Consider the following 16,147-nt stretch of genomic DNA (forward strand, 5'->3'; position numbering starts at 1 on the left):
TGGATTTTGTTTGTAGCTCTCAGAGTTTAGTAGTGGTATAGTGGGTCCCAGGCACAGAGAATTCAGCTTGCACTACAGGTATGATATTTTTAGAACATACGTTTTCAGATTCACACAGCAGGTGTTTCATTTTTGTGCATTGGTGCATAATTATTTATCAGTCCTGCTGTAAAGATGTTTTGTGGATAGACCAGATATGATCTTACTTCTGATAAAATTTACCATTGATGTAAATCATCAGCTATTAATTATTAATAGGAACACAGAAAAACAAGCTTTTGTAGGCGCTTCTTTTAGGCAGAAAATTCTTAAGGCAGATATAGTAGTCAATAACAGAACAGCATGGGATTAGAAGTTACTGTTTAGCCAAGGTCTTTCTTGTACTGAGAGCTTTCACAAAACTAGGAGAACATGTCACAGATGAACCTTTAAATTTTTTTTCTCCATGCGGAGTTAATAATTGTGATTCTAAATGCTGGCAAAAAAAGGTATGACCATGATGAGTGGTCTATGTCACCACCTAGTGGTCACATTATGCTTTGTATTTCAAAATGAATGCCACTACAATATGCAAGAATGTTGTTTAGTTTTCTATAGCCTTGAAATGTATAATATTGTAAACTCTATAGTTAAATGCAAAATGAGATAGTTTTCAAGCATAGCATAAAGCTATCAGGCAGTCATATGCTTGGAAGTTTAGTAAATTTTCCCCAAAATTATCCCTGGAAAGTTGTCAAGATTACTTTTACCAATAGGGTGTGTATGGTATTTAAATGCTTTTAGCATTATCAAAATAGTTCCAAAACATATTCCTTAATTACTCTAGGAAATCCAAAGTATATTGAATTTTAAAGTATAAAACATAATGGCATGTAAGCTGAAGAATTATAGCTAAATATTTGGGTGGATACAGAGAGAGATATAATGAGGTCTTTGCAGTCACAGATTCAGGACTTCCGATGCCAGTGATATCTGAGATAACCAGCAGCACAAATTTCATCTGTCTGTGATGGGAAGCCCACGTTTACCAAGTGTCCATTAGCTTTCAAGTCTGCATGAGAGGCAGTTCTGACTTTCCCCCTCACAAGGAATGTTTCCGTCTACTCCTCTGGCTATTGTGGGGCTCCTCTAAAACATTTCAGCAGAAATTCCTCTGCTACACAAGTCTGATGCCTAAGGACACCCTCAAATTCTTCCACACACACCCTAGGTGCCAATAATTACTAGGGCTATATGAGTAGACCCGTGTGCATGCTTGTGTGCACGGGCATGTGTTTGTGTGTGCGTATGAAACAAAGGTACATCTCAAAGCTATGGCCCACTTGCAGATGAAATGCAATATCATTTCATGTCTATGACAACTCTGTTTCCTTTTCTTCTCCACACTGTACTGGCCAGGAGCCAGCAGAAGAGACTGCCACAGTCTCTAGAGAGAGATTCATTGGGAAAACCAGGGCTTATTGATTTTCACTGTGGTTATCGACCAAGTTAAGTAAGGTCAAGTGGAAAGAATCTGAAGGACGCTAGCTACTGCTCAGATTCTTTTTAAAGGTTTTATTTATTCTTCTCATCTATTACATCCCCACAACAATGTTCCCTCCCTCACTCCCCTTCTCTCCCAGATCCACTCCACCTTCTCCAGTTCCCTTCAGAAAAGAGCAGGCCTCCCAGGAATATCTACCTAACATGGCATATCATATTGCATTAAGACTAGGCACATCCCTTCATATCAAGGCTGAGTGAGACAACCCACTAGGAGGAAAAGGGTCCCAAAAGCAGGCAAGAGAGTCAGAGACACTCCCCGCTCCCACTGTTAGGAGTCCCACAAGAATACTAAGCTACACAACTGTAACATATATGCAGAGGACCTATTTTAGACCCATGCAGGCTCCCTGATTGTCACTTTGATCTCTGTGAGCTCTGTCTAACGTCTGTCTCTGGGTTCTATCAGTTGCTGGATGAAAGAAGCCCCTCTGATGATCATTTGGCTAGGCTCTGGTCTACTAGAAGTATAGCAGAATATTATTAGGAATCATTTCATTGACTTCTTTCTTATTTTGGCCAGTCATGTTTGGTTCTTTCCTAGGTTTCTGGGCTGACAGCTTCTGGTCCCTGGCCCTCTAGCAGTGTGGGGTGGGCTCCCTCTCTTGGCAATGGCCTCTAATTACTTAAAAGGACTTAGTTTTTGTTTGTTTAAATTTTCATTTATTTATTTAATGTATGAGTGCACTATCTGCATGTACGCCTTTAGTCCAGAAGAGGGTATCAGATCCTGCTATAGATGATTGTGGGCCACCATGTACTTGCTGGGCATTGGACTCAGGACCTCTAAAAGAGCAGCCAGTGCTCTTAACTGCTGAGCCATCTCTGTAGCTCAAAAAATCTTAGTTTTAAGGTGATGGTAAAAGAGATCTAAACCAGGTATTTTTAAAAGTTTTCTTTTAGATTTATTTTTGTGTGTATTTTTTTTTCTGCTTGTATGTATGTGCACCACATACATGCCAGGTGCCTCCAGAGTTCAATAGAGGATGACACAAGATGTGATGTCTGACCTCTAGCTTACCATGTGGGTGCTGGGAATCTGTACCAAGTGCTCTTCACCACTGAGCCATCTCTCCAGCCCCTTACTAGATATTTTAGTATTCTACGAATTCCTTAACTTGTGTCCTAAAGATTTTGATCTTCAAATTGAAATTTACTTTTCAAGACGGACTTTTAGATTACTTATTGCCACATTATTAATGCTTTGAGAGTTTTGTACAATGTATTTTGATCACCCTCACCCCTACTCCTCTCCTCAAGTCACTTGAAAATATTATTCTGTATTCTTTGGTAATTTCATAAATGGAGGTGGTATATGTAGATCATATCCACTCTCTCTCTAACTCCTCCCAGACACTACCACCCCCTCTTCCCACCCTTCCTCCTGCTTCTCCTGCTTCTTCTCTCAAGATTTCTTTAAAAATTCCTAGTATAGACAAAAACAACAACAACAACAAAAGAAAAACCAAGTATTATTTTGGAGTGGTGCATGGGGGAAAATGGTGTATCAGTTTATACTTAAGAACCTTTTGTAGCTGGAAGTTTTTCTGTGTCTCACCTGGTCTGCAGCTGCTCAGACCCAAGTAAACACACAGAAGCTTATTTTAATTAAAACTGCTCAGCCATTAGCTCAGGCCTACCACTGACTAGCTCTTATACTTAAACTCAGCCCATTTCTGTTAATCTATATGTTGCCACATGTTCCGTGGCTTTATCTGTGTGCCATTACGTGCTGCTTCCTGGACAGCAGGCTGGCGTCTTTCCCCACCTTCTTCCTGTCTCTCTCTTTGAATTTCCCACCTGCCTCTAAGCTGCCTTGCCGTGGGCCAAACAGCTTTATTTATCAACCAATCAGAGCAACACATATTCGCAGCATTCAGAAAGACATTCCCCTATCAACCTTTCTTACACCTGTCTGTGGTCCTCGCTACCCAGATGTTCACACACTTCCTCAGAGTTTAATTGGTCTTTGTTTGTGTCAACTAAAGACTAATCCAATATGCCAATCACCACAGCAGTAGCTGCCTGAAAACCTTGTTTTCTTTTTTCCAATGAAAGCAGTGCTTAAAGCTGAACCCAAGCCTACTCCCTCTGCCCCCCCCCTTTTAAGGACTAGAGAAAACTTCTTGTTTATTTCTAAGTCTTATATAGATCTAGAAAAAGAAAAGCTTTTAATAACCCTTTGTAGAAGGGCAGTTATGCATTTCTGTATATGGAAGGGTGAATTAGGTACACTGTATCATCTCAGTTTGTTAGCTGTCCTTGGGACGTTGATTATTTACCCAGATTTTGGTACCATTGATCACAGCCATGTGTTAAATATTTTAAAAGATAGAACATCACCTACTGTGTATGAATAGGTATTCTGACTTGCTAGGCTCCATATTATCAGAGATTCTCCTTGTAGTCCATTATTGAAAACTGTCAAAAGCAGATTCCACTTCAGGTGGGGGAGAACTGGAGAGCCTGGGAAGAGAAGTAGCTGCACCCATTCCAAGAAGAAGCCATTCAGTTGCTTTGGAACCTGAGGTCCTTCCCTGGGGGTTAGCATGCTGCCAGCCTGGGAGGTCATGTGGGCTGCAGAGACCCTGCAGGATAATTTTGACAAGAAAGACTATTTTTAACAAATAACTAGGCATTTATGACTTTGTAGCCTAAGATGAACAACTTTAGTCTGCTCTGAGTTTTCCCAGCAACATTAGGGTTGGTTTGAAACAACTTTTCTGTATATGGAGATAAGATTTGTGTAACAGAACCATAGTTATTAGGTGTTGGCGTTCATCCAGGGTTTTTTTCAGCCATTTTATTATTTTGGCAGGTGATATATTTGAATTCAGTTTGGGAGGAATAGCTGAAAAATAGCTGAATTTAATTTAATTGAAGTGCTTGTCATTTGAGAACTGGTTTTGCAGTTATGGAGAGCTAGCTATTTAAGTGGAACCCCCAGAGTAATTCTCTCATATGATACAAAGCATTAAGCAATTTCATACTAGGTCAAACAATTATCTTTTAATAAAACAGAAGAAAATTTACATCTGAGTTGACATTCCTCCACTTCAATCCTTTGAGTTTTAGGTCATGATTTTTCTTTGTCATCAGAGCAGAATGAAAGAACAAAACAATTTTAGCATTCTCTCTGAAAGCAACGTGAGTTCAGGGTTGTAGTGAGAAACTCAAGTCTCAGAGGCATAACCAGGTAGACATATGGCCAGCACTCATTCTCGTTCAACATTTTGAAGGGAATCTTCTCGACCCACACTGGCTCCTTAGAATAACTCCTACTTAGCCAGTTCTACTCTAGCAGTGGGCTGAGTCAGGTCAATTCACAAGAGATCATCCAAAACCACAAAGCAAGTCTGAAGTTGGCCTGGGCTATCTAGAGAGAGCTTATTAAAAAAACAAAAAACAAACAAAAAACAAAACAACAACACCAAAAAAAACCAAGCAAATATCAACACCCAAGATACTTATTCATCACTCCCAGTAAAGGAAAAGATTTCCCATGGTAGGTGGGTTTTTCTCTATCTGTTTGAAGAACCCTTACTTTGCTGCTAGAGCTAGAGAAGATAAGAAGCTTACTTTATTGTAACTGGATTGATTTCCTCAGGAGGGGCTTCTTCCTAATATTTAATGTTTATGAAAAATACATTATTGACTCTACAGTCATATTTCATTTATTTATTTATTTATTTTTGTGTATTTCATTCATTTGCCATAAAAGTTAAATAAGTCTATAAAGGGATTAAGGAGGAAGCAGCAGACTGTCATTTCCTTTGCTGAGTCAATTGGGCAATTACAGGACCAAATGTGAAGCATCCTTGCCGAGACACATGGCACAGTGGAGTTATCAGGAGACAATCGTGTGACCTGCCTGTAGGCGTTAGACATTCTTATACAGACCATACAACTAAGACTTGGTCCTACACAACTAAGCCAAGGCTCTGGCATACAACAACAAAGGCACACATTTGGGGACATTGCTAGGTGCCAGACGCCATTCTCCACAAAGACTATTATACCATTTGTCAGTTTAAGCCCCAAGAAACAGTTCACTGGCGTAGAACCCGAATTCATTTCAGTGTGAAAACGGCACAGGTGCTGTTCAGACCAGTAGGAAATGTCAGCTAAAGAGCACAAAGCTGTCGAGTGTCTTTGGGAATGTGGAGTGGCATCTGCTGAGGTTAGCTTAAACCAGCTCAGCTAGAATATCTGTGACTATTTTTGATAAATGCATAGGTAATTTTGTAACATTTGCTTTCACTGGTTGGGAACATAACTGTGCTTACTCTGTGGAATTTATAAAATATGTAAAAATAGGGTAAGCTTGTGTCATAGTACTGTAAGACAAATTGCTAAACGGTCTTATTAATAAAAAACATAGAGCCAGATATTGGGGTGGAAACTGAGAGATCAGAGGAATAGGACAAGCCACAGCCAACCTCACCTTGCCAGCTCCTCAGCCTCCAGATGGAGCTACTTCCTATATATTCATGCCTATATGCCTTTCTGTTCCTTGCCCTCTTACTTCCTCTCTCCGCTCAGCTGCATCACTTTCCTCTTTCTACCCAGCTCTATCACTTCTGTCTGTTTGTACAGACCTCCAGACCTCTACTAGGGCTGGGAATTAAAGGCCTGTGCCACAACACCCGGCTCTGTTCCCAGTGTGGCCTTGAACTCACAGAGATCCAGATGAATCTCTGCCTCCCGAATGCTAGGATTAAGGGTGTGTGCTACCACTGCCTGACCTCTGTGTTTAATATAGTGGCTGGCTTTTTCCTCTGATCTTCAGATAAGCTTTATTTATTAGAGCACAAATAAAATATCACCACATATTACTCATGTTAAAACATTTTTACTGGATTTTTCTTTTGGTCTTATAAACACATCAAATGGCACCTGAAATGATGTGTGAATTGGTATTCTATATCTGAATTTTTATTCCTATTTCTTTAAATAGTCTTCAAGAATAAAGTATTTTGTGGTTATATAATATTCCATTTTTCTGGCCACATCAAAATTTATTCAAAATATGGTCTTCCTATATAACGGTTTCCATTTAACTTTCCTATAAAGAGTATTTATCATAAACATTGTTCCTATCTTTGCTTTTGTTTTTTTAGAATAGAATATTAGGAGCAGAATTATGGATCTAATAGAAGGAACTTTTTGAGGTTCTTGATATACATTGTCAAGAATTGTCAGATAGTTTATTTCTACTGGCTAAATTATGGCTACAATCTCCTCTGTTCTTTGCTATCAGCAAGGGACGTCTTCGATAGGATAGTAAATTGGATGGTTAGGAAATGTTCAGTATAGTTCATTATTTCTAAATATCAAACTACTTAAACCACACGTACTCCATATATAGCTCCAATCCCTCAGGATGAAGTAGTAAAGAAAATAAGCCAATAACCAGTTCTCATGGAACATATATTTTATTACATAGTAGAAAGATAACAGATGGGTAAGTTATGCAGTATCTTAGAGTACAGTGACTGTTAGAATAAATCTACTGCAGATGAGCAGCGTGGAAGAGATGGTTGAGGAAAGATTGTGCAATGTCACTCACACCCACTGAGTACAAGCAGTACTGACCATATACACATGGATGAGGGGCCATCCACTAGTGCGTAGTCATCCTACCCCACCCGAGATCGCCTGGCAATACCTTCTCAGTAGAGATGGGGGCTCGTGTGCCTCCCCTCATCCATGCTGGAATGTTGGGAGCTTGATCTTGTCCAGATATTTTGCAGGAAACCACAGCTGCCATGAGTTGATGAGAGGATGTTCTATCATGTCCAGAGATGCTGGTTTGCCACCATCTCTCCAACTTCTGAATCCAAGGATCTTTCAGCCCTACACTGCTTCATTCATTTCAAAATCCTCACTTAATTACTCATCAGCAGCATGAACATGAATTTCCTACCTCTGCTTTGTTGCTTATGAAAGTAGAATGTAAAACAGACAAGGCTTGGTGATGGAGGGTAAGGGATGACAGATGGAAGTGGCGGGAAATACACAAAGAACAGGAAAAGAGAAACCTAAAAACCCACGTCAGAGCCAGTGTTGGTTCCTGGCTGCAAGGAAACCCACTGGTCCTAGTGCTTTAGGGGGTGGGGTCTCCTAAGCACCTTCCCAAGGCTCTGGAGGATGGCAGGAGTCATATTACTAGGGCAGCATTTAAATTCATCTCAATCCTGAAAGTAGGTTTTCCTCAGAGAACTAAGAACTCACTTTTGTTCTCTTTGGAGGAGAAGCAGGTTTATTAAGCTCCATGGCTCAGCACAGCTCTATCACTCTTCGAAGATTTTTCACATTGCAGGAAACTCATCTCCCGTCTTAGATTGGCATGATGGAAGAGATTCAAGTCAAATGAAGCTAAGAGGTTGAAAGAAACACAGGTCTTAAAACTTCGGGCCAATTTACTTACAAATTACTTTCTCAAAAATTCAGAAGTTGACCATTTTCAAAGTTCTTAAAGTCATTTTTCTTTTGTGAGAAGAAAAATTATAGTCCTTCTCTGTCATAGTAGTGAAACTTCCACTATTTTTTTTGTGTAGGGCTATTGGTACTCAAAATTGTTTCATAAGTAAAGAAATATTTCCTGGAAGATTCTCTAACTAAAACTAAAAATTTCTGAAGATTAAAAACTAAAAAGAAACATTTGATGAAAAACATTACAAGCATCCAAACCAAAAAAAAAAAATGGCATTTGAAAGTAAAACAGGTCTGAAATATGCATGTTTATGGTAATAAAAACAGCTACTGGTGAGATTAAGGAAAGATTTTGTCATATACTCTAAATTCAGAATGATGGTTTGTATTCTTCCATTTTGTTCTGACTATATTTCCTAAGTAAAATCTTTACTCAATTTCAAACCAAAGATGCGTTTAAAATTGACTTCAAGGAGAGACTGAAAGATGTGCGTGCGGCCCGCTCTGGTCATCTGGTTGTTCTGTGTATCGGAGCCTGCGCTTACCGTGTTCAGGAGGCTCCTTAGCACTGACCTCACACGGCCACACATGAATGAATCTTACTGCTGAGACACATGATAAGACCCTACACTAGGTATAGCTCAGCACAGGCTGCAGGGAGGGAGCAATACTCAAGCTGAGCCAGAAAGACAGGAAAGAAGAACTCATAACACGTTCATATTAAGAAAACCCACGGTCTAGGAAACGGCCTTCTAATTATAGTCTGACAGTCATGAAGAGTGCTTTTCTTTATATTCCTTTAAAATGTATTTATTTTTATTAGTTTAAGTTAAGTATATGTGTAGGTCTGTCTGTCTGTCTCTGCATATGTGTAGGTGAGAGCAGGTGCCCCAGGAGGCCAGCAGTGGCTCCCATGGAGCTGGAATTACAGGAGACTGGGAGCTGCCTGATGTGGGAACTGAACTCAGGTCCTCTGCGGACATCTTTCCACCTCCTCTTTACATTTCTTGGCTTAGTGTGTATGTTCATGTGCCCGTGTGTAGACAACGGCATACTTGTGGAAGACAGAACAACTTAGAGGAGTCAGTTTTCTCTTTCTACAGTGTAGGTTCTCAGGATCAAATAAGGTCATCAGCCTAGATAGGAAGTACCTTTATCCACTGAATCATTTCACCAGCACCTCATTTTTGCCAACAATACCTACATGCTTTCAGTTTTACATCATCCACAAATAAATTTTATTCTCTACCCATTTTTCTTTATATTGCCTTTAAAAAATTGTAATAAATTTAAAGAGAAATAAAAATGATATTGGAATACTGGCAAAATCATGGGTTTGGTATGCCATTTGTATTGTTATTTAAACACACAATTAGTATATTTTTAAAATACCAGTTCATGGGCAAAAACTCATATCCCTTAAGTGCCACTTCAATCAAAATCTGGAAAAGTTGACAACCTGCTCATTTCAAAGATGGGTAATTCAAACTTTGCTATATTGTAGGGCAAGCCGGGAACACAGCCAGGGCTGGGACCCAGATACTTTCTCCTGTGGAGGGCTGGATTCCTGCGTTTTTCATGGCATGGTTGTCTTCTCTGTCTCTGTCTCTCTCCCCCTCCTTCCTTCTCCCTTCTCTCTCTCTCTCTCTCTCTCTCTCTCTCTCTCTCTCTCTCTCTCTCTGCAGGCATGTATGTGATTTTCATATAATTGTTCACTGCCATGGAGGCAACATTTTAAGGTAGGAAAGAAACTTATTTCAGGGATTTCTGAGGCCCTTATTATCAACTGTCTCAAATTATTATAAGAGGTAATCAGTATCAAGTATCTAGAAATCTTTATCCAGTATTAAATGTTAAATAAATGGTATATAACACTATGATAGAGGGCTAAAGGACCTTGAGTGTGTGTGTGTGTGTGTGTGTGTGTGTGTGTGTGTGTATGTGTAGAGAAAGAGACCAGCAAAAGATATTACTAAAAACATAAATGCAAAGGTAGCAGAAAACCATTCAAATAAATATCTGAACACTTTGAACAAGTAACATATATTTATAATTTGATGCATTTTGAAAGCATATCACTAATGTTAATATGCATACACTTAATAAATGTTCTTAGTGAAATATTAGGACAGAAGGCAAAACTTGACTATTTGGTCCAAATAAGAACAATAAACTAAACACAGTCAGTGATTCTGTAATGTTGAAAAAAAAAACCATGACCACAGGCATATCAGATAAACACAAATAAATTGCAAATTTTGCAAACTCAGCCAATGGTTTTGGAAAAAAGCATTTGCATTAAATGAAAATGATTATTTTATAGTTAGAAAATAAGGAAAAACCTATTTCTATTGCATTAAAAAATTACAACTACACAAGATTGTATATGCTCACAGTCTAAAAAAACATAATTAAGAGAGAGATTGTGAAAATTTTGTCTATTTCATTTATACTATTAGTACATTTAATAATAAAATGATGAAATTTATTAAATCGAGGGCACATAGCATGTTTAGGAATCTGGGTTAACTAGACCAAAATTTTTCAAGGACATTTTATTGACAAAAAAATAGCTATTTTTTTTTCAACAAAGTCTTTGAGATATATGTATTTCCCATAAGAGTTTGAAAGTATTCACAATGAAAATAGTATCAGTTGTGTAGTTGAACAGCAATTATTGAGTCCATTCCGATCAGATAGCCACTGGAGAGCTCGTGTTACCCTCTGACTGTTGAGTGTTGATCTTCTCTCTCCACTTTTACAGCAATATGAGAACTGGAGACCCAACCAGCCAGACAGCTTCTTTTCCTCGGGAGAAGACTGTGTTGTGATCATTTGGCATGAGAATGGCCAGTGGAATGATGTTCCCTGCAATTACCATCTCACCTACACCTGCAAGAAGGGAACAGGTGAGGACTGCCACTGCAGGGTGCTAAATCTGCATCTCCACAGGCTGCAGATGCCAGGGAGGAAGGGTTTCACCTTGGAGGTGCAAATTAGACACGGTCTGTCCTTTCTTGTTGCCTAAGGAGATCTTGCTGCCTCAATAGAATTAAAATGTCTGTTTTCAGTACCATCCTCACTTTAGATTTCAGGTGCTTAAGATAAAAAGGTGTCATTTATACAGGAAACCTGCCCAGTAGTATCTTTAAGAAAGAAATTGCTGGCCAAGAGTCTGTAGATATTTTATTCTGGTGAAGAGAGTATCAAAGACATTACCAGCAAAACTGCTGAATGTATCACGGAAGAGTCAGTATTATCTTTATAAGAGGATCTGGTGCACTTGGCTCTTGTTCAAGTTTTTCATGGGTTGAGGATGCAGAACTGAGAAAATGCCTTCAGAGAGGGATGCAGGCTTGTATTCACTACAGTCTTCAACCAAAAACATTCACTGTTTTTACTAACTACTTGGTCTTTATGGGCATTTTTTAATATGTGAATTTTTAAGCATTCCCTTAGAGGTTTATTTTCTACTTGTAATCCATGGAACAAAACTATAGGTTTATAGCCCTACCCTTGTAATTAAATACCTTCAACACTCAAGAAACATTAAAGGTATCCGTAAAGGAAGTTCCAGAACGAAAACTGCTTGGTTAATGTTAAGCAGGGTAAAACAAATTACCAAGAAAGCTGAACTTTCAGTTTATGTTGTGTTTGTCGTTGACGAGTATGTTTCAGTGTCTGTAGCATGGAGTATAGCTAGCTGTATAGGCACCTTCCTGAAGCAAGGGGATATTTAATGGAAGAATTTCAACACTGATTGTGATGGTGATTTTTAAAGTGTGAATATCTGCATCCTAGGCCAACCAAGACCCACCTCGAGAATGAGTACAAACTGCCAATGCAAAAAGGAGAACTCATTTGGTTTCTTTGATTTAAAAATAATAGAAACACACACACACACACACATACACATATACACACACATCCGTACATTAAACCTTCTAGGCAAGACTTTAACACCTATAACAAGCTGTATTAGGAGGAAGAACATTACGATACACACAGTCTCAGTCTTAGAGGAAGCTCAACTTCTGTGCATGACTTCTCTGCTGTTCTCTCACCCAAGGGAGAACTTACCCCAAAGCACTACCTCCATAGGAAGCTTTCCTGCCTGTGCGTTTCCTCAGCACTTCTACATGGAACTGGTAAAAATAGCAAATCGGATGTTTGCTGTTTTCCTTTTTCCAGGATAATGAGTCTTTACTAAACTGTTTGTCTTTTTCCAAATGTCATGTTTGCCTTCTGTGACCTCCAATGGTCCCAGTGTCATGCTTTCTTCATTTGTGGTCTCACCATGCTGTCTCCTAAGCTAGTTTGGTCTATAGCAGTTTCCACACAGCAGCACTGGTGACACTTTGAACAGGGTATTATCTTTATAGCAATAGACTGTCCAGGAATCCAGAAGACTTATCATCCTCCTGGCCCGCTGTGTGCTGAATGCCAGTGGTACTCTGGCCTCCACACTCTCTCCCCACTGCGCCACCCAAAAGTCTCTACACATGGTCCTATTCTCTGGGGTGAGTACAGTTGAGAAAGAAAGGAAATTTTGCTCCAGGTTGAGAACTTTACTTCTAGAGCCAAGAAAGATCCACATGCATAATACAATTATATTTGAAATTTCTCAATGGGGAACGTGTTTTGAAAGATGCTAACTATACTTCATTAGAGAATGGATTCCTTTTCACAGCTCTAGAAGAGCTTTATAATGTCAATGTTGACAGGTTTTGTAAAACGTAGTCTTTTAGATACTTCATACACCTTTAAGCCTCCCCATCCAAGTAGTTCTTCTAATTATTAACTACAGTTAAGAACAGATGCTTACTATATAGGAAAGTGGTACTTTTAAAAGAATGTCTTTGCTTCATGCTGTCTTTGGACCATTTTGTTGTTATTTCCTCATCAAAATTCGTGCCAGAGATAATGACTTGGTTCCCTTGCCTTTCCCTGTAATATCCCAGAACAACAGGTTATTTGTTTCCATTTTTTTGAAACCTATATAAGGAGAATCATATTATATGTAGTCTAACCCTTGCTTTTTTTTGCTAGTCTGTCTTGTTGAGATTTACGCATGTGGATGTATGTAGTTGCATATCCTCTGCCTTTGCTGTGCAAGTGGTTCATTATATGCAACTACATTTTATTGATAAGTTCTCTTGCCAGGGACCATCTGTGTTGTAGTCAGTGTTTTTACTGTTATAAATGATATTCCTATCAATATTCCTAAACTTGCTCTTGGTAGACTTTCATGACTTTCTGTAAGACATATTTCCAGGAGTGAAGATGCTGAGTCATAAGACCTATGTGCCATCAGATTTACTAGCAAACGGCAAATTACATCCCAAACTTGTAGCAACTCACAGTCCCACCAGCCATGTGTGAGAGGTCCTGTCACGGCACCTTTTCTCCAACAGTTGATATTTATTGAATTTGGGAAATTTGGGGCCAGTCTGGTGGGTATGAAATATTATCCTTTGTGATTTAATTTGCATTTTCTTGGATATTTATTGAATATATTTTCATATATTTATTGGTTATTTGTGGATCTTCTTTAGTTAATTTTTTATTCATGCTACTTCTTTATTTTTAGGAATTGGTTCCTTTCTCCTGTTTTGATTTGTAGGGGTTCTGATTACATTCTTATTTTTAATCTCTTGATTACATAATTTGTAAATATCTTCTCCTAGTTTGTAGTTTTTCTTCTCATATTATATATTTTGACGAAGATAATTCATAATTTTTAATGTTTCTTTATTATTTCAACTTTTCTGTGTTTTAGAAAGTCTTTATGAACTCTAAAATCATAAAGATAATTGGTATTGTTTGCTGAATGTTTTATAACTTTGCATTTATGTTTGTGTGTTTAAGCTACCTGTAACTGACTTTCCATGTGTTCTGTGAGGTAGGGAAGCCAATCTATTTTGCCATATGAATACCTGATCATCTATGTTTGGAGACTTCCTTTCTTCCTGCTCTGCCATGTTCTTGTCAAATATCAAGTTTATGTGTTTGGATCTAATTCCAGCCTACTTTCTTAATCTTGCCACTATCAAATTCACTGGATTATTTTAGATTTTTTTATGACCTTTACATATGGTTTTGAGGAAATCATGTAATTATTTCCTAGAAATGAAAAAAAAAATCAGCTTCTAATTTGTCAGCAGAATACAGAATCACATACAATCAATTACCTAGTTGATTATTTTAATCTTCTGTATCACTGTAGCCTCAGTCTACCTGATCCTTGCCATTATCTGGGACTTATTCTAGCTTTTAATATTATAGTAAATGCAGTGTGCAGGTGCAAGTTGGATAAAGCAGAAGGAAATTGGAAGAACTAATTATTAAATTAAACCTGAATTTGTCATTGAAAAACAATGTATTTATAAACAGCCTTCTAGTATGTAAACAAATTTAACAATTATAAACTTTTAATATATTAAGATTTTGAAGTATAAACACCCAATTTCTGGTTGTCCTTTTCTACTGAAGAGCCATATTATTTTATGAGACATCACAGTGTATGTTATTAGCACATGGTGCTGAACCTGTTAAAGTGGAGTCAGAAATATCATTTAGGAAGAATTATACTTGTTATACCTCTACTAGGGATAGATAGCAAAATATAATAGTTGTTAGCAGTTTAAAATAGTTAAAATAGGGGCCGGCGAGATGGCTCAGCAGTTAAGACCACTGGCTGCTCTACCAAAGGACCCTGGTTCAATTCCCAGCACCCACATGGCAGTACACAGCTGTACCTCCAGTTCCAGGGCATCCCACACCCTCACACAGACACACATGCAGGAAAAACACTGATGCACATAAAATAAATAAATAAATCTTTAAAAAGTAGTTTAAATAATTGTATTCATGCCAAATAAACCTAAGTGAATACAAATTCAGTTGAGCAGATTTTTTCATCTTCTTGGATTTACACATAGTGAGATGTCTTACATCTACTTCTTATCATTCCTACTTATTGTTTACTCTGTTAGTAGTTAAAGTTTTCCATTGTGAATTAAAATACAGCACAGTATTTTAAGCTTTACTCTTATTACCTTTCACAAGAATTTAAATATGTATGTTAAGCTAATTAAGAAACTGAGGCCTGAGGGGCTGGGGATGCAGCACAAAGAGCACTTGCTTAATGGGCAGGAAGCGTAAGTGCAGCCCCCACAACTGCACAGACCATGCGCAGAAGCATGTGGTTGTCCTACCAATGTGTGGGAAGCAGAGGCAGAATGATCAGGGATTCAATATTATGCTTAACTACATAGTGAATTCAGGGTCAGCCTGGGCTACATAACATCCTGTCTTAAACAACAAACAAACGGACAGACAGACAAATAGAACCAAAGCAAGTACCTTGTTCATTCACCCTTCCCTGTTTCAGTATAGAATAGGTGGGAGCAGACATTTTATTTATACTTAGAAGTGTATGTCTGTATGTCAAATTATTGGTGTTAAAGACTATCCTTCTTCTTCCAGGGAAGGATAGTTAACTTTTGCAAACACATCACTACCCCAACTCAAAATGGTTGATACAGATGAGAGATCAGAAGAAAGACAGTGCCAGTAGGGTACTCACTGGTGTCAGACAGGTGCTTTTTAATCGGGAAATAGTTCAGAAAGGTGGTTTTGTAGATGGATAGATAAACATATAGCCATTGAATGATACTGCATTGTAATGAAAACACAACTCAAAATGACGTGATCTGAGATAAATCTATATCCAGAGCCTCAACCTAAACATGTTAAATTGTTTCAAATGTTTAAATTCTATATAAATGCCTTTTTGCAAAGGTATATGATTGAGGTTTGTGGGGTACTGCAGTGGAGAAACATAGAAGTGAGATGGATTCTGATGCTTACTCTAATTGAAATACTTAGATTACTTGGAAATAACACCATTTGCCTTTTTCCTTAGTTGCTTGCGGCCAGCCCCCTGTTGTAGAAAATGCCAAGACCTTTGGAAAGATGAAACCACGTTATGAAATCAACTCCTTGATTAGATATCACTGCAAAGATGGTTTCATTCAGCGTCACCTTCCAACTATCCGATGTCTAGGAAATGGGAGATGGGCAATGCCTAAAATAACCTGCATGAACCGTAAGTGGTCCTTTAGAAAGAACAGACAACCGTGCTTTAACAGATACTAGACACACTCAT

The 16,147-nt window shown here is 38.3% G+C and overlaps 1 protein-coding gene across 2 annotated transcripts in view; it reads left to right on the forward strand.

The window, feature by feature from the left end:
- The window catches only part of Vcan (versican), an 89,145-nt gene that overhangs the window by 71,991 nt on the left and 1,007 nt on the right, over positions 1-16,147 (forward strand). For both annotated transcript variants that reach the window (XM_059276450.1, XM_059276449.1), the window contains 2 exons: positions 10,742-10,886; positions 15,905-16,087. In XM_059276450.1, the coding sequence (XP_059132433.1) occupies positions 10,742-10,886; positions 15,905-16,087 (328 nt within the window). The remainder of the gene's footprint in view (positions 1-10,741; positions 10,887-15,904; positions 16,088-16,147) is intronic.

Source organism: Peromyscus eremicus, chromosome 11 (assembly GCF_949786415.1).
Source record: "Peromyscus eremicus chromosome 11, PerEre_H2_v1, whole genome shotgun sequence".
Lineage (NCBI taxonomy): Eukaryota > Metazoa > Chordata > Mammalia > Rodentia > Cricetidae > Peromyscus > Peromyscus eremicus.